The 21,881-nt window shown below is 31.9% G+C and overlaps 1 protein-coding gene across 2 annotated transcripts in view; it reads right to left on the reverse strand.

Annotated features, from left to right (window-relative positions):
- Positions 1-2,879: 2,879 nt before the first annotated feature.
- LOC140444735 (cytochrome P450 6a8-like) overlaps positions 2,880-21,881 on the reverse strand; it is a 53,522-nt gene continuing 34,520 nt past the window's right edge. For both annotated transcript variants that reach the window (XM_072536507.1, XM_072536501.1), the window contains exons 2-5: positions 12,382-12,889; positions 10,501-11,125; positions 9,526-9,777; positions 2,880-6,816 (exon numbers count right to left, since the gene is read on the reverse strand). In XM_072536507.1, the coding sequence (XP_072392608.1) occupies positions 6,647-6,816; positions 9,526-9,777; positions 10,501-11,125; positions 12,382-12,882 (1,548 nt within the window). In that variant the 5' untranslated portion in view covers positions 12,883-12,889 and the 3' untranslated portion in view covers positions 2,880-6,646. The remainder of the gene's footprint in view (positions 6,817-9,525; positions 9,778-10,500; positions 11,126-12,381; positions 12,890-21,881) is intronic.

Below are 21,881 nucleotides of genomic sequence, written 5' to 3' on the forward strand. Positions count from 1 at the left end.
CGTTCTTAATTTAGAAATACTTGGTTTTCCACGTCTGAAAGATAAAATATATTTTTTAGAATTATATTCGTTACAAAAGATCGACGATTAGATCATATAAATGGAGACGTAAAGTCTAAGAATATTGTGAGATAGGTATGTCAATAACAGACAAATCTCCAAAGACGATCGATCTCACTAATTACCTTTCCCCAATATTATCATGAAGTGAGAGGATAAAGTCTTATTGATGCATATAAAAAAATTCAGAGATTTTCTACTACTTTTGCCGTCATATCCTGGACTATTTGTGACTTTTTCATTTCTGCCATGATGTGTAGAAATCTGTTAACATACATTTTTGTTTGCCAAATAAATAATCTTTTTTTTCACATAATTTATCATATTCGGCTTAGTCTATATCTTATGACTTGCATTTTTTCGACAAGGAATCGAAAATAGCTTTTAAAAGCCATTCATTAGATTGCACAAAATCCTAGTCCGAAAAATGTTAAAACCATTAAAGAGAACCATAATTTATTCATTATTGAAATATCTATATCTATATATATATATATATATATATATATTGTTAAGCTATGTAAAATTCAAAATAATATTGGTTTGCTTTTAATACAAAGTACAAAATATAATAATTCAAATAATTCAACTAATAAACTATAAAAGATATTTCGAAGAAATGAAAGTCCATTATCCTGGATTACCTGTAGTAAACAAAATTTAAAGGTATGCATAAATTATTTTCTTTGTAAAATATATTCGAGTGACGTGAGTGAGCTTAGTGAAATCGTAAACAATGCGAGCGGGTTTTCCAAATAGACTTGTACGTCGATATACAGTGAATAAGACAATAGAATAGAAATATTTAGAAAATATAATTCTCGATTAGCATGTTAATAGTTTTTAGGAAATTTATAATTGTAGGTAAAATTGTTGTTTGTTATCTAAATGGTAGATGGGGATAAGTGTGACGAACTTTGATTGGAGGAGATTGAAAAAAGTGGGATAGGTATGTAGGAATGAGAGTTTAGCTAGATTTTTGAGGGAGAAAAGATAATCAGTTGTTTTTCCAAGGGTTCAAGGCGAACAGTCGTTGTTCTCTGGTGGTTTTCCAGAGGTAGTAAGCAGTAGAAGTGAATGTTTGTGAGTTTTCTTGGAGTAAGTGTATCTGACGGAAGCTGATCCAGTACAATATTGTAAGTTATATTTTTCTACTTATATTCCAAGAGTCACTGTTCAGGCCGGAACGAGAGATTCAGTTTATCGAGAGGAGAAGAGGCTAGCATCATTTGAACGATACGTGCATAAGGAGATCATTAAAGAGGATAGGCTCGCAATAATTTGTTGTAAGATTGCTGATTACCTAGGGGACTGCTAAGAATAGATAGTGTAGGCTACAAGGAATAAGGATTTGGACAACTCATCATCACAGAGATAGTTTTACCATTTTTCAGTTTTTCTCTATTAACAACACATTTTTTAACAATTTCTTTAGAAAAGATAGGAATGTTTTGATCAGAAGATTTAGAACAAAAATTTTGATTTGAAATTTTAATTTATATTGTATATACCATTAATTTTTGAAGGTTCACGTACGTAGAACAAAATTTTTGATAATCATTTTATGAGATATTTTTTATTGAAGATATTTGAGTGTGAATTTTATTTCAATATATAATGTTGTATCATATATTTTTCTATTATTCTGGTATTCTTTGGACCTTACCTATCATATGTAAAGCATAAATATTGAAGCACGAGTATAACCCTGAGATAAGAAAATTAAATAGTGTAATAGAATCATAATTGCATCATTTAAATAAGTTTAATTAATTAATTAATTAGCTAATTAATTGCTTGGTGCACCTCAGACTTTTAATATCACATTAGTGTATATATATATATATATATATAGATATATAAAACTTTATTTTATATATCTATATATATATATATATATATATATATATATATATATATATTTATATACATACAACACCGTTTATTAGGGTTGCAGTCAGAAAGTTTGGCCGGAATGTTTGGTCTAGCTTTCGGAATTGTTTTATTCCTTTTTCAAGACACTGTAATTAGAAGAATGTGTAAATATTTACAATATTGTAATATTTACAATATTGTAAATATGTAAATACGTTTGTAAAACATGTCTTCCATCTGTTTCTAATGAATATGTAGTCGATTTGGTTCTTGTATTCTCCATTTAGGCTGGTCCATGTCGATAAACGACGGGAATAATGTTTGAACATTGTGTTTACAATGGCCAAACCGGCTGTTTCTAATACCTAACCCATAGTTTCCTACATTTTGGATGTTATCATTTCTTGTTTCTGCCTCCTTGGCGTTAAAATCGCCCATGATTATGAGTGGTTCTTTAGATGGAATATTTCTGATTGTGTGTTTAATAACGGAGTATACGTCTTCCACTTCATTGTCTAACGCCTCTAAGCCAGGTATTTTCGTGATATTTAAATTAATTTCTAATTATTCAAAATAAAAATTATGCCATTTTGTTCGTTAATATTCTAATCATTTAACCATAAGTTTTACACAATCCAATTATGTTTTCGAGCACTTCGAAACATGGCTCCGCTCGAACTATTCGAGCCAAGCTGACACGAGCCACGAGCTTAAGTTTGTCAAAATTTCGGCTAGTCTTGAGTCCGTGTCTATTCCTAAAATAATCTTTTTTTGAAAACAATTTTTAAAATGGAAATCCAAACAGTATCTTAAAATATAATTTTCATTACAATAAATTGTGACTTAATTCCGTATTAACACAATATATTTTAACTTACCACAGGAAAACAGTTTCAGCACGAAAGGACTGAAAGGTAACTGAAAGGACTTGTAATAATTAACAATTTTTAAAAAATCAATTTTATTAAATACATCAATTTAATATTTAAAATATAAACAAGAAACACATTTTAAACAATGCATTTTTAAAATATTGATCACATACTATATGAATATTAACTTAAAGTTAAGAATGTATAATTTTTTATGATATATGTCATATTGCGGGAGGCCTACGTTCAGCAGTGGACAAATATAATAAGGCTAATAAATAAGGCTAATTGATGATATCATGTCGTATTGAATTTGAACCATTACGATAAATAAAGACGCCAACACCATAATGGAAGCGGAAATAAGTTAACGAATTCACGCGTAATAATGGACATGGCCGCAAATGGTCACTGGACTCAACTATTCAACTCTCATGAAGAGATTTAAAAACTGAAGATTGCTTCGACAGAAACGCTGGAAATTAGGATGCGAGAAACAAGATTCAACAGCCGATACTATAACGATGAGCAATGATTGCAAAAACTGTTCTAAACATGTTTTAAATAACATTTTTTACCAATCATTTACCAATTCACTTTATACTAAGATATTACCCAGACCATTTAATTTTCAATAATAGTTAGGCAAGATCGTGTAATTAGGAAATTCACAGAACGACAAACGAACAGAGATATAACGATAGAATTAATTTCTAATAAAATAATAAAATATAAAAAAATAATTAAATACCCAACAGTTGGCAGTTTTAAAATAGGTGCTTAACAATGAATCACCCTCCTTATTTTCTTGTCCGGGTATAAAAAATCATACTATAAAGGTCGCGGCATATTATCGTGCACGTATAGTTTCCGGCACGTAGCGTTTACATTCCAGCAATCAGACTACGCGTTCACATTTTCATACATAGAACGTTTCAGTTTGATTCAGTGAAGATATGATCTCGCTTTTCTCGACAAAAATTATGTGCAATTGCTCTTCTACTTAACGATGAAGAATAAAAAACTGAAGAAAAATATTATGGATATTTTAGAATGAATAGGATTCAGTTTAAATATGTTTTAAATTTAATTTCACCTTCAGTTAAAAAACAAAATACAACATTTTTTAACGAAACCATACATATCAAACCAAAAAGTATTTTTAAAAAGAAGAGGTATTACTTCTGTACAAAAGTCCTAATTGTTTATCACTTTCGTGATTAATTGTCACAAAGCAATAAAAACACATGCATAAATGACAAAATAGCCTCGAAAATTATTTTTTTAAATACTCTGTATCAAAATCAAACAAATACCTAAATAAACAACGGGGGGAAAACGACGGACATCTAATTCACACTATCCTTACCAACCGGTTACAACTCGTTACGTAGCCGTCAGCATTAGTAAAATATTGTTTTCAAATATACTGAACGGAAACGTTAAGTGTCTGAAACGCTATGTTCCGGACAGTGTGCGTTGTTCATATTTAAAACCATTTAAATTATATTTTTCGGAAACTAAACGCTATGTGCTGGAAACGCAACGTGCACGATAATATGCCACGACCTTTAAAGTCTATAGAAAATGTCACACCGAGAGTGCAGTACGGCTAATATTCGCTCCGTGCGTGACCATGGTAGGGGTACCTTGAAACGATGCCAGCGTGCGTAGCGGCGAAATATGACACAATTGGAGTCTTTATACGCATAAATTTTATCAAAAATGTGTGCAAATACATATTGCGTATTTAATTGTGCTAATAATAGCAAAAATAGCAAGTGTAGTTTTTATAGGTTTCCAAAGATTACATATAAATTAGAGAAAAGAAAAAGATGGATCCGTGCGATTAATATGAAAAAGTAAATATCACATAACATCATTTTTATGCAATTAAAATAGGAAATATTTAAATAATTTACCTTAAATGATATTTTATAAGGCTTCAAGCTAACTGCAGAGTGCCTGATGACTTTAGCTTTTATATCATAACTTTTACTATTACTGTTTTTAATTATATGCTCTTTCACGTGAAAAACTTGATTTGCCAGTACTAGATTTTTAACTTTTCTTTTCCGTTTGGGCTTAAAAAGATATATTATGATGAATTTTGAGAAACCCAGTTTTTAATACTACATTTATTTTGTACATAAACTGAAAAAATATAGTTAAAAAGTTAATTATTAATAATTGTCAATTTCGCCTGTATTTAACAATGTCAAACATATGTCATTAATGTCATATGTTTAACCTGAAAATTGGTAGACTCCAAAACTGTCAGATGAAGGCGGTAGGTGTCGCGTCAGTCACGCACAGAGCGAATAGGAATGCACAATTGCCGGATTTCACGCCTTGTACTTGGCGATACAAACAGGTCCAAGTGGTAGTCACAGAACCGTACCCAGATCTCTACGCCGGGCTCTGTTATTTATTATAAAATAATATATTGATAAAATAATTGCATTCAAGTAGCCAAATAAGAGGCATGAATTTGAATAAAAAGACCTTAAGTTTTTAGCGAGAATTTTATTATAAAACTGTATACTGTATTAAACTAACAAATGTATTTTAAATTACATTTCTTGATAGCTATAAATATACCGGGTGGAACCTCCGGTAACTCGATTTCCGCTAACTTTCGCTAACACCAGTCATCAACGAAGTACGTCTTACAGCAGCACTTACATTAAGTTGTTCCGTATTTTGTAAAAAACACAACACATTTAACACTACGAGTTTAGCGCAACCGTTAAATAATTCACCGGATTTAAACTTATGGGCTCCATGCTCTCTGTTGAAACTCGGACTAAATTTTGAAGTGTAGTTTCGTTTTCCAAAAGCACTTTTACCCTAAGGACGGGTAGGGGGTGAAATAGGGAAAGCTTGGAGTTTATCAAATACTAATTATCACAAACAAGTTTATGACCATATTTAGGTGATTATGTTAATGATGGTAATTTGTAGCAGAAGTTTTATAAAAGAAATGAAGACCTATTTATAGAAACAACATAACTGTATTTTTAATATTTTACATGCAATAGAAAAAATCTAATTTCTATGAAAGAATTGGAAATTTGAATATTATATATAATATCTATAAATAATATCATTTACAAGTTTCCAAATTCTTTCCTAGAAATTATGTAGGTTTTTTCTATTTTATGTAAAACATTAAAACTACAGTTATTGTATGTTGTTCTTGTAAAGAGGTGTTCAAATGTTACTCTTATGAATATGATTCAATTGTATATCTCATGTTGACGTTTTATATGCAAAATTCATAGTTTTCGTTGTCAATAACTCATCAATGCCTTTTTATTCTACTGTATACGTATACATGATATAAAATATTTTACTCGTACTGCCGGCAGATGCATTTTATCCAAGCCGGTCCTGTGAGACAACGAGCAATCAAATGCTGGAGAAAACCGACAACCCTGCTCGTTTATTCTCCATAAGAAAAGCATTGCCGTATCTTACCCGTACTGCACTCTCAGTGTGACATTTTCTATAGCACAGAATATCATGAAGCTACAATCAAACCAAAGACGAATGCGACAAACACACTCCCAGTGACGTTCAACAAGATTTTTCGTTTCAACTTGATTTAAATATTTGTTCATTGATGAATTTAGTTTATTTTACTTAAGTCTTTATTTTATTTATTAAAAATCTCAAGCTTACTTTGCAATACAAACAAGTAAAATGTGCAGTTATAATTAAACTAGTTAAATTAGTTAAAGCTCATGGCTTAAATATTTTAAGCATCATTTTTGTAACTCTTGTAATAATAAAACATTATTTACTTAATTCTAAATATATTACCAGCTAGAATGTTTCTAACTTTTTACTTTCTTCAGATTAATCCAAATGTCACCTTCCTTTCTTAGAATCAACTGTGAACTAACGAATTTAAATCCTTTTGTAGTTTTATCACTAAGACTGATCTCGTAGTCTTTTATTAATGTTGCGAGTCCTAATTTCGTCTGTAGAAGGCCAAAACGTTTACCTAGAAAAAATAATTATATTAAGTATAATAATTGATAGAATGAATTAGCGTTTCCAATGAGTATTCCTGACCTTGCAGGTAAAAAGCTAGAGTTTAAATGTTTGTAATCTTTGTTACGTGTTTTTAATTATCCATCTTAATCTGTGTAATGCTTAATCTACCCAACGTAAAATATTCCTAATCCCGATTTGATTCATTTTTACTTTTTCAATTATTTTTCATATTTATTTTCATATAGTGTAACGATGGCATGCTGCCATTATGCTTCAATAGGGCTTACTGTTGTCGTGCCGCACGCATCAAGGAATTTGGATATTGGTCAAAATACTTGGGAATTCCAAGTTTGGCCAAATCCAAATTTCTAATTGATTCGATGCAGGGAAATTCCACTTTTGCTACGTAAAACAAAGGATTTGTTTTACATAAAAGCAGGTAGATTTTCTCTCATCGATCAGTCGAGCTTGCCTCTTCTACTGTAGACCTAGTCGGTGCTATTATTGTTCCAACTAAGTTATTGTTTTATTTCTGATTTCCTATATACCATTTTATTTTAGCATTATTGTATATTCAGACCTTTTTAGGTTAGAATATTACATTGATCTATATTTGTTCATGTACTGATTGTTTGATATTTTATTTGATTATTTTGATTGTTTATTTTTCTTGTATTTTGTGTCTAAGTTGTTCTTCCGTAAGTTAAGAACACTTAGAAATATTTATCTTGCTTTTTCTATTTTATATTTTGATTTGTACTTTGTCTAAGTAGTTCTTTCCGGTAAGTCAAAGAACTCTTAGAAATATTTCTCTGAATATTTGACTTGTTATTTTAATTGTGCGTCTAAGCCGTTCTTTTCCGGTAAGTCACAAGAACCCTTAGAAATATTTTCATATCGCATTATTATTTCTGATATTTTATCTAAGATATTTTCTTCCGTTAAGTTAAGAAAATACTTATATATTTGTCTATTTCATTTTTCCATTTTTTGCTAAGCTGTTTCTTCCGTAAGTCAAGAAACACTTAGCAATATTTTTACATCTTTTCTATATTTGATTTTTCTTATTTTCTATTATAAGTCGTTTCTTCCGTAAGTCAAGAAACACTTATAAATATTTGTGCATTTGTTTTACTATATTTGATTCTCTTGTTTATTTTCTGTTCTAAGTTGTTTCTTCCGTAAGTCAAGAAACACTTAGACATATTTCTATAATCTGTTTCATTTTTGCATTTCTCGTTTTATATTTTTTCACTCTAAGTCGTTTCTTCCGTAAGTCAAGAAACACTTAGAAATATTTCCATATTTTACTCTCACATTTACATATTTCATTTATCTATATTTCTGTCCTAAGTTGTTTCTTCCGTAAGTCAAGAAACACTTAGAAACATTTTTCTTTGCATTATATTTTATACCATTTAATTTACTCCTTCCGTAAGTCAAGGAATACTTAGATCATTTTTACCTATCTGTTTTCCATTTTTGCTCTGTTACTTTGTAACTGTTATTTGGAACCGTTACCTATAACAAATATTTGTCACTGGAACTGTTATTTATAACAGCGGTGGTATTTAACCTTTCTACCAGCGACAAACCAAAGATGGTGAATACCCGATCCAATTCCAGGGATAGGAAGAAGCCCGAAGAGCCGGCGATGGGTCCTACAGGCCCAAATGCCCCCTCTCGGCAACACCGTCAGCTGTCTCTCTCTCTCTACCTGCACTCCCACTAGAAGCCCTCCACTACCATCGATTTGCGCTGGATATAGAACATCGGCAACGATATAAAACGACGTACACCATAACAAAGAACTAAGTTGGAGTACTGATCTGGTAAGAGTTCCTAACCAGGGTCTTGGAGTATTGATCTAATGCCAAATTGTCCTGCCCGTCGGCAACCAAGAATTGACTGGTCGGTGGTGTGGAGTAGTAACAGATTCGGCCACTTGTAATTTAGTAAAAGTAAAAGTATTGATTAGTCTTTCCCTGAGGTTTGGAAACTGACCAACACATCGTCCTTTTATATCAATTTCCTAGCATCACCAATTTTTCTTTTCCACAACTAACAACAGCGGATCGTAGCGTCGTCAATTTATTCACTAGGATTGGAATTTTATTTTTGTCGCACATATTATATATAAACTAATTTTACTTTGGTATTTATTTTGGATATTTTTTTATTTAGAGTCTGGTGTTTAACAGAGCTACCTGTCACAATAATTTTCTCATTAATGATATTAATTTCTTTATAATTCTCACATAGTCTTATATCGCTTTGCTTATAATTATACAATAATTGTCTTACCAACTACACAAAATCTTGCAAAGTGATAGCACTGTTCGATGTTCGGACATGAAAAAACAAGGGGACTATCCATCAGTATTAAATGGCTATCTGCACAGTTAGCTGGTAGTTTGAAAACAGTTTGATGACAAAGCTGTTTATTCTCGTTCATCTCCGAGAAAGTTTTTTTTTTATTTTCTGTGTTCTGATATCACGGATGTCTTGTTTATATAATTCTGTGTAAAAATGTTACGTAATTTTTAAAATATCTTCCCTATTTGTGTTAATATCTTCCTCTTCACTTACAAGGTTGCAAATATTTTTCGTCCTTCAGTCATTTTTTAGTACTGGATCTTTAAACTTTCGTTTAAATCGATCTCTTGAGCTATAATGAATAAACAAATATCAAATATTAAATAAATTTTCTCCTTACCAACGCAAATCCTAGGTCCTTCCCCAAACGGCAGATTAGCCACAAATGGTCTGTTAAGGCTGTTTTCGTAGGTCCATCTTTCCGGGTCGAATTGAAGTGGGTTAGGATAATATTCGGGATCTCTATGGATTCCCAGATTAGTAACCATAACAAATGTGCCTTTTTCTAAGGTAAAGTCTGTTCCAGGAATTGGATAGTCTTCCTTACAACCTCTTCCTAGTATGGGAAATATGGGATACATTCGAAGTGTCTCTATAAATGAGAACATAATTATTAGTAAAAACTTTTATTTAAAAAATCGTTCATATATATATATATATATATATATATATATATATATATATATATATATATTTATATATATATATATATATATATATATATATATTATATATAATATATATATATATATATATATATATATATATATATATATATATATATATATATATATATTTAAAATGATCCTTTCGGACAACATCACAAAACGCTTTCGGACTAACAAGTCCATCATCAGTGCAGTTACCAGTGTCCACCAAATATGTATGTTCCTCTGTACTTGGAGATATATTCAGTGACAAAGACGTTGGTAGTAAATTTCCTTATGTACAGTAGTGAACGCATATTCTTGGCTGATATGCAGATACCTTTGGTAGTCCAGGGTTTGTGATGTTTTGACTTAATTGTAATTAAAGGAAGTGTCTTATTGAAAATACAGACAAGGCTATATAAAAAATCACTGAAATTATAGTCGACGTCCACAGAGGGAAAGTGCCACCCAGAAGTCAAGCACAAATTTTGGAATTTACGAAAGTTCTTACAAATTTTTTAGATTGTAGATAGCATCGGATAACTTTTGTATCCCGTATAAAATATGTAAAGATCTATCATAATTTCTTTTTTAACAGGAAAAAATCTTGTACTATAAAAAGCCGAAACATTTTCACCAGTAAGTTTAAAAAAAAATATTTTTACCATCAACACAATGTTCCAAATATTTAATATCCATTAGGGCATCATACGTCATTTTATTGTCGTGTTTAGCCAAAACCCTATTGATCTCGTTCCTTAATTTAGACTGTACATCTGGGTTCTTTGCCAGTTCGTACAGAGCAAAAGTTTGAGTAGAGGATGAAGTTTCAAAGCCTGCGCAGAGGAACAGAAACATTTGACATGAAAATTCTTTGATATCCATTGGCTCAATCACGTTTTCTCCAGTGTAATCCTTCTCGTCTTCATTCTTTTCAGTCAATCGCATAAGTGTGTCCGTTAAGTCGTTCCTGAAGACATCATTTTGTTTTCTATAATTAAATATATCAGTAAACATATCAATCACGTATTTCTCAGTGCTTTTAGGAAATATTCTAAATTTAATAGCCTGTAGCAACCTCCTAGGAAGTGTCATCACCACAGTGTTCTTGGACAGTTTCCATTGGTAGTCGAAAAACATACGTGCGTGGTGGAGGAGTTCTTCGTTTTCAAGTTTGAGTGTGTTTGTGTCGATGCCAAAAGCACAGGCGCAGATTATGTCAGTGGTGAAACGTGAAACCACGCTCTTGATGTCTACTGCTTCTTTTGTTTCACAGAATTTATCCAACCACTAAAAAAGAAACATATTGTTAGTTTTTAATAACTATATGAGTCTATATTGTAAACGGCACAAATGATGCACATTTTTATCAAATATTAAATATAACGGGTCCGGGTGTGCCAAAAGAAGCGGAACTGTCAAATATTTTGCCAAATTAACATTGGATCGAAAAACTCAAAAATACGTTTTCAATATTTTTCAAAAATTTATCGAATGACACCCAACATGACCCACCTCCACAGCAAGAAGACACTTAGGAGTGGAGAGAGTGCAACTTTCAAATCTTAAATGGAAATCTACATTTTCTTATTGCAGATTTGGATTCCTTATAAAAATATAAGTAACTTTTATTCGAAATATTTTTTTGAATTGTTGGTGATGACGCTATAAGCGTAAAAAAACGATTTACTCTAGGAAAATTATAAAAACGGCCTAATATATCAATAAATACACTTCCACATGAAAAACCAAAAACCACGTGATTAAAATGTTTACAAATCTATCGACTAATACCAAACACGACCCTCCATCCCACCCTTAGACCATTAAAGCTTCCCACCCTCTGTATAATGTTTTAATTCTTTAAATCTTTGACAGAGAAACATTTAAAATTTTGGGTGAGAATAAACAAAGTCTAAATTTTTATTTACATAGCCAAATTTGTCTCGGGATAAAACTAATCAAGTCTTTTTTTTTTAATTGCATCCTAAAATCTTCGAACGAGAAAAATAAAAAAATCAATTGTTTGCTTCATTGACAATTGCCGAGAACGAAATCAAGCCGCCGCCGCCGACTGGGAATAAGAAATTAAGTTTTGTCGTGGTATTTCGCAAGTCCAGTGGTGCTAGAGTTGTCCCAGTACTATCGATTCCCGCTTAGTCCCTCTGGGAGTCAATTAAAAATTTTGGTCTCTCAGCGGGCGGACGTTCGTTCGCTTTATTGTATAGAGGCAATTAGCATTAGTTTAACATAATTTTTACAATAATTTAGTCTTAAGGTTTGCCAATGCCTTTATTTGTATTTAAAGATAAGGAAGCAAGACAAGTGAGGTAGTAGGCTTTCTAACCTGTATAATTAGAAGGGGAAGTAAACGGTAAAAGATATACCTTGCATAAAGAGAATAAATAAGAGAGTGAACTAGTATAAATACTTTTAAATAAACAATCATCGCTGAATCTGAACAACAATTTACCAATATTGTCATCAACATTGGTAAATTGTTATCCAGAATATGAAAGACCTCTGATTTAAAAAAATCTACTTACCCCTTTATAGGGATCCACCATTCTTTGCATGATCAGGTACATCTTTCTCATTTTAGCGGAAGTAAAAATAGAGGGAGTCTTAGTCCTAAGTGTTTTCCATTCCCTATCTTCCATGTTAAATAAATGTCCAGATAAAATATCGTCTTTGGGACTGATATACATCGAGTGATTGGGAAAGTAGTGGGCGTCGCTGATTATGATTTTTTTAATGATTTCAGGATCGACTGGGATATAAACTGGTTTGTTCATGTAATATATTCCTCCATGTTTCTTGCCTCTTCGTTTAAATTCTAAATATGCATTGGCAAATACTTCACCAAATGTTTCTTTTCCTAGATATAAATTCAATGTGTTACCGAACGGAAAAATGGCGGGCTTTATTTCGGGGATTCCTCTTCTCTTCCAGTACTGGAAAGCATCATAGAAGTACCATATTATATAGGCTACGAGTGTCACCGATGCACCTATGAGTACCGTTGTCAATGTAGACGTTTCATACATTATGGATCTGTGAATAAAAAAAAACTTGTGTAGTTTTTCGACTTCAACAACCAAACGTTAAAACCTATAATCCTAGTGGAATAGTAAGAGGACGTTTCATATATATTTAAGAGGAAATGTAATATTACATCTGATAAATAGGATACTTTCTGATATTCAGGTATTATCGATACTACTATAAAGTAGCAGAACCAAAGCAGAAGCCTATACAAATCCATACGATTAATTTTATTCGGGTAGGGTGAAACTTTTATAATAGAATGTAAAATGCTATTGAAAGATTACAAATAAATAGAAAAAAAAATGTTTCATATATTTCACTAAATTATAATTGAATAATACTTTCTAATTTAATATTTATTCTTATTATTGTTATTGATAATAAGTAATAAACAGACATATAAAATAGATTTTTTTAAGGTAGGTATGTAAACATAACTGATCATAACACTAGTAATCCTAAGATTTTCTACTTGGCTAAATTCACATTTTTACCACTGTGCTTTCTAAAACTTGCAAACCAGACAGATTAATGAATTAGTCCGAAGGGAATTTATAATTTGTATTCCACATGCTGTTTATCAGGGTAAAAACTATTCTTAGTGAATTTAGTTTCTGGTACTCGAAATCAAGTGAAGAACTAAGATGGTATTAGATTTAACTGCATATATCGCTCTGATGAGACCTAATGAGGTGAAATTATTACGTATAAGCGACTTGCAGATGCCCTGGATCGAAATTAAATCTAATACCGTCTTTCTGTTATAACTAATTATTTTTATTGTACTTAATAAGAAACTACTTGATTAATTTATTCTTTAAAAGAGAAAAAATTATTTTGTCTGCTAACCAAGTTCCGTCTAGAATTTCAATATTACGAATCGATCTTTAGTAATCTTGAAGACATGGAGATGTCAACAAAGTAGGTACGGATCCATTTGGAACTTGGTGAAGAAAACAACTTAGAGAACAATTAGATTATTATCAAATGATATTACTTATTTGTTCCCAACAAACTTACAAAATTAATATCATCATAAAGAGTTATTTGACACTAGTACTGTCAAAAATGCAATTAAAGCTTTAACAAAAGTCAGTGAGTATAGGAACATCTCGATTACATTATCTCCTGAGCTTTCAAATTTGTATTTAGACGAAGATTGTAATTTTATTTTTAAAAACTGTTATTTCGAGGAATTATTATAGAATAATACACTGATAAATACTCCGGTTTCGTTAGAACAGGGCGTGTATGATTTGGACGCTAAATTTAAAATTCGACACTAAAAAATAAAATTTACCTGTTTCTGCATACATGATTTGCACGCTGGGTGTAATTGAAATGTAAATGGAAAGTTAATGGAGACTTAAAAAAACAAAAGGAAAGTTTCTATGTGCTACAAATACGACTGATACTCGTTTGAGTGAAAATAAAAATTAGAAATCGATAGAAAGGAGACCATGTAGTAACTGTGAGGCTCGTGGATACCCGGAACGTTTTTATCCACTGGAATTTTGCAGATACAAACCCCGTAGCGCTAATGCGAGAAGTGTAAACAGGTTGGAGAAGTGGCGGCTAATGCTCAAGCGCCAGAACAACAAAACTCAGGAGATCTGAATGTCCTTTTGCTGCACCAGTCACCTTGGCATATAAGAAAGAAAAAGAAAGACGATCAAGTCTAGATAGATCTGTGTTGATTTTCGTGATATGAACAAAATTTTGGTACCGGAATCACAACCGTTCCCGCGAATCGGGAATATCATAGTAAAGGTTCGCAATTTCAAGTGGTATACAGTTTTGGAAATTAATTTAGATTTTTGGACAATACCAATAAGAAAAAAGATCGCTATACGACGGCAAATTTTTTACACAGTCTGGCAATTATCAAGGGAATAAAAAACTAGCTTTTGGTTTATAAAATCTGCAGCAATTTTTCAATGAATACTTTGCTTACGTCAGGGCTTTTGCATAAATTATATTGATGATATTTTAATTTTTTCTTCTGATTTTGAACAACACCTCCATCACATAGAACAATCGTGCACTCAGGCAAGAAGGCTTCCTACTTAAACTATCAAAATGTAAACTCGCTCAATTTAGGTCACGTTCTAGCTTACAATTCTGCTAGACTAAATAATGGTAACTTAAAATTTTAACAGACCTCAAAATTCCCGACCTCAAAATCAGAAAAATATTCGTCAGTTCCTAGGAAAAATTAATTTTTATCTTAAATAGATTCCACATCATACGAGGACTCTTGAGGATCCATAATCTTTTACATAATAAATAAACAGATGAATTTAAGGCAACCTTCATTAGAATTAAAGAATATCTCTGGCAGAGTCCAATTCTGCCAATTTTTGACCCACAAATATATATATATATATATATATATATATTAATGTGATATTAAAAGTCAGAGATGCGCCAAGCAATTAATTAGCTAATTAATTAATTAATTAAACTTATTTAAATGATGCAATTATGATTTTATCACACTATTTAATTCTCTTATCTCAGGATTATATTCGTGCTTCAATATCTATGCTTTACATATGATAGGTAAGGTCTGAGGAATACCGCAATAATAAACATATCTGATACAAAATTATATATTGAAATAAAATTCACACTCATATATCTTAAACAAAAAATATCTCATACAATGATTATCAAAATTTTGTTCTACGTACGTGAACCTTCAAAAATTAATGTTATATACTATATAAATTAAAATTTCTAATCAAAATTGTTGTTCTATATCTCCTGATAAATATTTCTATCTTTTCTAAAGCAATTAAACAGAAAACTTTGTTGATAAAGAAAAACTGACAAATGAAAAAAAAACTATCTCTCTGATGATGAGTTGTCCAAATCCTTGTTCCTTGTAGCCTACACTATCTATTCTTAGCAGTTCCCTAGGTAATCAGCAATCTTACAACAAATTATTGCGAGCCTCTCGTCTTCAATGATCTCCTTTAGATGCACGTATCGTTCAAAAGATGCTAGCTTCTTCTCCTCTCGATAAACTGAATCTCTCGTTCCGGCCTGAACATTGACTCTTGGAATATATAAGTAGAAAAGTATGACTTACAATATTTTACTGGATCAGCTTCCGTCAGGATACACTTAGTCCACGAAAACTCACAAGCATTCACTTCTAATGCTTACTATCACTTGGGAACCGCCAAAGAACAACGACTGTTCGCCTTGCACCCTTGGAAAACAACTCATGATCTAAAATCTAGCTAAACTCTCATTCATCTATCTCTCTGACTTTTTTTCACTCTTTGCCAATCAAAGTTCGTCATATTTATCCCCATTTAGATAACAAACAACAATTTTACCTACAATTGTAAATTTCCTACAAACTATTAACATGCTAATCGGTTTTTACAAATTCTTAAGAACTAACGGAGAAATGTAATTTCTAAATTCTACCCCACTGTCTTTATTCACTGTACAAGTCCATTTGGAAAACCCGGTCGTATTGTTCAATTCACTACGTTCACTCAAATATATTTTACAAAGAAAATAATTTATGCATATCTTAAATTTTGTTTACTACAGGTAATCCAAAGATAATGGACTTTCATTTCTTTAAAATATCTTTCATAGTTTATCAGTTGAAATATTTTGAATTATTATATTTTATAATTTGAAATATATTAAGAGCAAACCAATATTATTTTTAATTTTACATAGCATAACAACTCTCCAGGATATCTTGAAAATTTATTTAGATGGTCTACTTAGTAATTTTAATTTTATCTTTGGCGTATAAAATGAATCATAACAATATATATATATATATATATATATATATATATATATATATATATATATATATATATATATCTATTTTCTCGTTAACTTCAAATTTCTGACTGATTGTTGGCTCATCAGAAGTGCAAAAAGTGGAATTAGTCACAAAAATAAGACAAACATTAATATTATACCTTTGCAATGAAACTAACTAACTAATAAGTTATAAAGTTATAAATAAAGAAACTGTTATCTAAAGTGAATAAACTTAATATTTAGAATTGTAAATTTATATCATTTTATTTTAAAAACATATTTTTCTATTATAATAACTGCAGTAAATAAAAAATCAGGACAAGATTGGATGATACACTTTGTGACCTTTTTGCAAGGACAATTAATAGTATTATTTTGTTTCTGCAATATATCAGCTTTGTTGATAGTTACTGTTTCACGTGTTACGTCAACATTATATGATATATAAACACATAAAGAAAAACTGAAAGTATTCGTGATTTTACCCACTATTACATTTATTTGTTTATATAAAGGCAGACAAATATTTATACCAGATAGACTACAGCATTATTAATACTAATTATAGAAAATACTTTTCTTAAAAAAAGTATTCAAGGTTTTAACAACTATTCAATTTATTTATTTATATAAAGGCAGACAAACTTTTATACCAGATAAACAATAATAATACTAGTTTTAGAAATCCATGAGTTTTGGGGAAATCAACTTTCCACACCAGCTGCTCTTAACACCAATGCTGGATGGATCGAAGATACGGTGCACGACTGCCAACACTACGTTACTGCTCCCTACGAACCTTTTAATACTGAAGAAGTTTCAAATATTATCAAAGAGCTTCATAACTGGAAATCTCCTGGAGCAGACGGCATTCAAAACTACTGGCTTAAGAAGTTCCGGAGTATTCATGAGTGCTTATCAGCATTAATTAATCACAGTATTTCTAATCCGCAGGAAATACCATTTTTCTTAACCCAGGGAACAACTTATTTAATACCAAAAGATCAAAATAACACCCAAGATCCAACCAAGTATCGCCCAATTACTTGTCTTCCAACTCTGTACAAATTGGTTACATCCTGTGTAGCCCAGCGTATCTACCAACACTGCGCACTAAACAATATCATAGAGTCTCAACACAAAGGGTGCGCTAAGGATTCCATGGGCTGCACAGAACAACTTATCATCGACTCTGTCATTTCTAACCAAGCATATAGCAAAAAAAGGAATCTCTTTACTGCTTTCATCCACTACAAGAAAGCGTTTGATTCAGTGCCACATGAATGGCTTGTAGATATATTAAAAAGATATAAGTCGATGATAACATAGTGACCTTTTTAAAACATATAATGTCAGATTGGAAGGCAAAAATTCACCTCCAAATACCTGGTGAAAACAATATCGAAACTGAAAATATTGCAATCAGCCGAGGCCTATTTCAAGGAGATTCGTTGAGCCCACTGTAGTTTTTTCTAGCGATGAACCCTCTATCCCAGCTACTGAACTTAACTGACACAGGTTTTAGCATCAAAAATAACACTACTGTTGTGGCAAAGCTTAATCATCTATTGTATATGGATGATTTAAAACTATTGGCTTCTACTCGATGCCACCTGGATCAGATGCTGAAAACAGTGGAAAATTTCTCTAATGACACTAGTATGCACTTCGGTATTGACAAGTGCCCTGTCTTAAATATAATAAAAGGAAAGGTTCAGCCCAGTGGATTCGATATGCAAAACGGCCAGAACATCGAGGCCATGGGTGAAAATGATGTGTATAAATACCTCGGAATAAAGCAAGCGCGAAAGATTGACCATAAGCAAATGAAAACTGAGATAATTACTGAGTTTATACGAAGGGTAAAACAGCTGCTTCGTTCACACCTTAATAGTAAAAATTTGTTTAAGGCACTAAACACCTATGCATGTTCCGCGCTGAGCTACTCATTTGGTATTATTAAGTGGACAAAAACGGATATAAAAAATCTTCAGCGAAAAGTACGAACACACCTCACAAAGGCACAAAAACACCATCCTCGAAGTGCAATATTTAGGAGGACGAGGACTTATGGATATAAGTGAGCAACTAGAAAAACACATTACTAATTTAAGAACTTATTTTCAGGTGCAGGCTGAGACATCTACTCTACATCGCGCGATTTGTGCAGTAGATGATACAACACCGATCAAACTGAGGGAACCAGAAATGTGCATCAACCATCTTACTAAGGACGAAAAAATGCGCACCTGGATGGGTAAACCTCTTCACGGGCGACATCCTAATGAGGTCAGTCAAGACCACGTCGACAATAAAGCGTCGAACTATTGGCTGACATCAGGAAAGTTGTTCCCTGAAACAGAGGGTTCATTACTCGCCATTCAGGTTCAGGTTATACCAACCCAAAATTACCTGAAATATATCGTCAAAGATCCTCAGGTCCAAAACAACAAATTCCGATATGGATGTCAAGCTTAAGAAACCATCCAACATCTTACCGGGGGCTTCCAGGCATTTGCTGCAACTGAATATAAGGAACGGCACGACTCAGTAGGAAAGATCCTTCATCAAGAGATAGCCATCAAACTGGGACTTCTCCAAACAAACCATCTCCCATATTATCAATAAGTTCCTGAAAGTATACTTGAGAATGATAACTACAAGCTATACTGGGACCGCATTGTGCTCACAGACCAAACAGTGGCATATAATAGACCAGATCTCATACTAGTTAATAAACTAAAGAGACAAACAACAATAATTGAGGTGGCGATACCCAACAACAATAATCTTCGTGTTAAACAAACCGAAAAGATCGCCAAGTACAGGGATCTGGAAATTCAAATACGAAGACAGTGGAGAATGGAAAGTACCCAGACAATACCTATTATTCTCTCTACTACTGGAGTCATCTCTACAATGAACATCTCTACAAGATACCAAGCATACCAAGTCACCTAGGGCTCGATAACACGGATTTTGGTAGATGTCATGAATGTTTTAAACCAATGGGTGGTCAGTAAAAATTGTATTGATTGAGTTGACAAATAAAAAGGCACCTCTACAAATGACAATGTCTGTTTTGGACTGGTGATGCATTTGAAAGTCAACAGAATACTATATAGTTTACCTGTGTAAACGATCTTACAAGTTCATGTTTACTGGTGACTGCACAGCCAATACCAGTGGTAGTTTTTGAAGCATCATAAGCATTAGAAGCAAGATAATAAAATCATGTGATTTTTTATTATAACTTCTAAAAATGCTTTTTTTATAAGAATGTTAGAAGATTCGTGTTTATTAAAGATGGTGTCAATTGAAGAAAGAGGTTTAGCACAGGAAGAGGATATAAACAGGTCATATTTTTAAGTAGTGAAGAAATTAATTGAGGCATAAGTTTTATGAGAATATATTGGACATTGTTTTGTTATTAGAAAAAGAGGGAACTATGGTAATTAGAGAATGGATGGGATTGCAGTGATTTGCGGAGGTTAATGCAGCATTCGAAAGAAGAAGTGATTATTATCTTAAGGTGAAAGGAGGTTTATCGAATTCAGGATAGATGCTCTTGATAGGACTGGAGCGAAAGGCAACTACTTTAAATTGGGTAATTATTGCTTACGAAAGCTGTTGCTACTGTAATAATTGCTTGTGCTTTTAAATGATGATATGTGCCTTTTAATTTTATTATGAGTATCATCACACAGTTTTAAGAGTATGTTTAAGTGTTTTCCCCTTTTGTCGATTGGAGGCATGCCGGTATTTTTTAAAGATGTGAGTAAATACTCAATTCTACGTTTTGTGATGCCGTGTAAAGCTATAAACTCATCTTTACAAACTTTTACTTCAATAAGTTTTTTCCATGTAAATATCTAATCTTATAAAGAGCTACAACATCTCTTAAATGAGCATTTTCTTCGTCCAGCCGAAAACGTCTATTCTTGACGGGAACAATACTGCTGAGTCCGCATAAATATCAGTTTTGTTTATGGGTACACTTCAAAAGATTAAAATTTCTTATAATGTTTTGCTTACCCTCCATTGAAATTTTTTTAGAGCACTGTAAATGTCTTGCAGTAACATTACCTACTAATGTCATGACTTTGTAGTCTAATTTTTTTATTCTAATCTGTTAATCTTTCATGTTTGGGCCTGTTTTTATGGAAAATATCATCGGCATACCCTGCCAATCACTTAACTAGAGCAATGTTCCTAACAATTCTTACTAAAGAACATCATGAATAATACTGACAAAACTCCTGAAACTCCTACCACAATACCGACAAGTAGTATATTTACGACAAAAGCTAACGTATGTCTGATAGGATAACGTCAATATCTTCATTTGGTAATGCCTTTTTAGGGTTTTCTTTTTGAGTTACATCGGATTTACAAAATAATGCGGAAAATTTCTCATTGGAAGCAAACACATTTTTTTACGTATACCGATATTGAACTTTGTTACCAAACTGTTTTGGTATTTTTGACGGGCAATACCGATTGTTTTTGTTATTTTAATATATGTTATGAATATCTTGAAGATATAAAAATTTTTATCGACAAAGAGCTCCGAAAGAGAAAGCTAATGGTTCAAATAATACCATTATCTTGTTTACCAGAATTACCAGAACTTCGTCACAAATGCAGGTCAACTTTGACCTGTTGTATCTCAGGAACTACTGCCCGTAATTAAACTTTGGAGTATTTTCCATCCACGTTTTCTGAATTTAATTTAAACTGATGGTTACCGAGATATTCTATTTGTTAAAAAGCCAAAAAGTTGTTTATGATTTTAAAAAATTCCTGATGCCGCCCAAATAATCTGATTTTAATTCTATAAAATGCGATGGCTAGGTGTGGTGCCTTTTACAAGTTAAAAAACTTGAAAACTTCTATACGGTTTAGTTTTTGTTGTGCAAGATTTTAAAAAAATTTAATTTATAGTGCAAAATTATTATACAAAATCTATTAAATCGGTTTTAATTAAATTTGGTGGACTGTTTTATTATATTATAAAGTTTTTCTAGGCGAATTACGAAGTACGAAGGTGCTAAGTGTAGTTTAAGTGGTTAAAAAAGGCTTGTTTCCCCCCCCCCTCCTATTTTTTTCGTATGTGTTGCTATTTTGCAGCAAGGGTGATAAATTAACATTTTTTTTATTTTAACGAGTCGTATATTATAGGAAATTTAATTATCGC

The sequence above is a fragment of the Diabrotica undecimpunctata genome, chromosome 1 (assembly GCF_040954645.1).
Source record: "Diabrotica undecimpunctata isolate CICGRU chromosome 1, icDiaUnde3, whole genome shotgun sequence".
In the NCBI taxonomy this organism is placed as follows: Eukaryota; Metazoa; Arthropoda; class Insecta; order Coleoptera; family Chrysomelidae; genus Diabrotica; species Diabrotica undecimpunctata.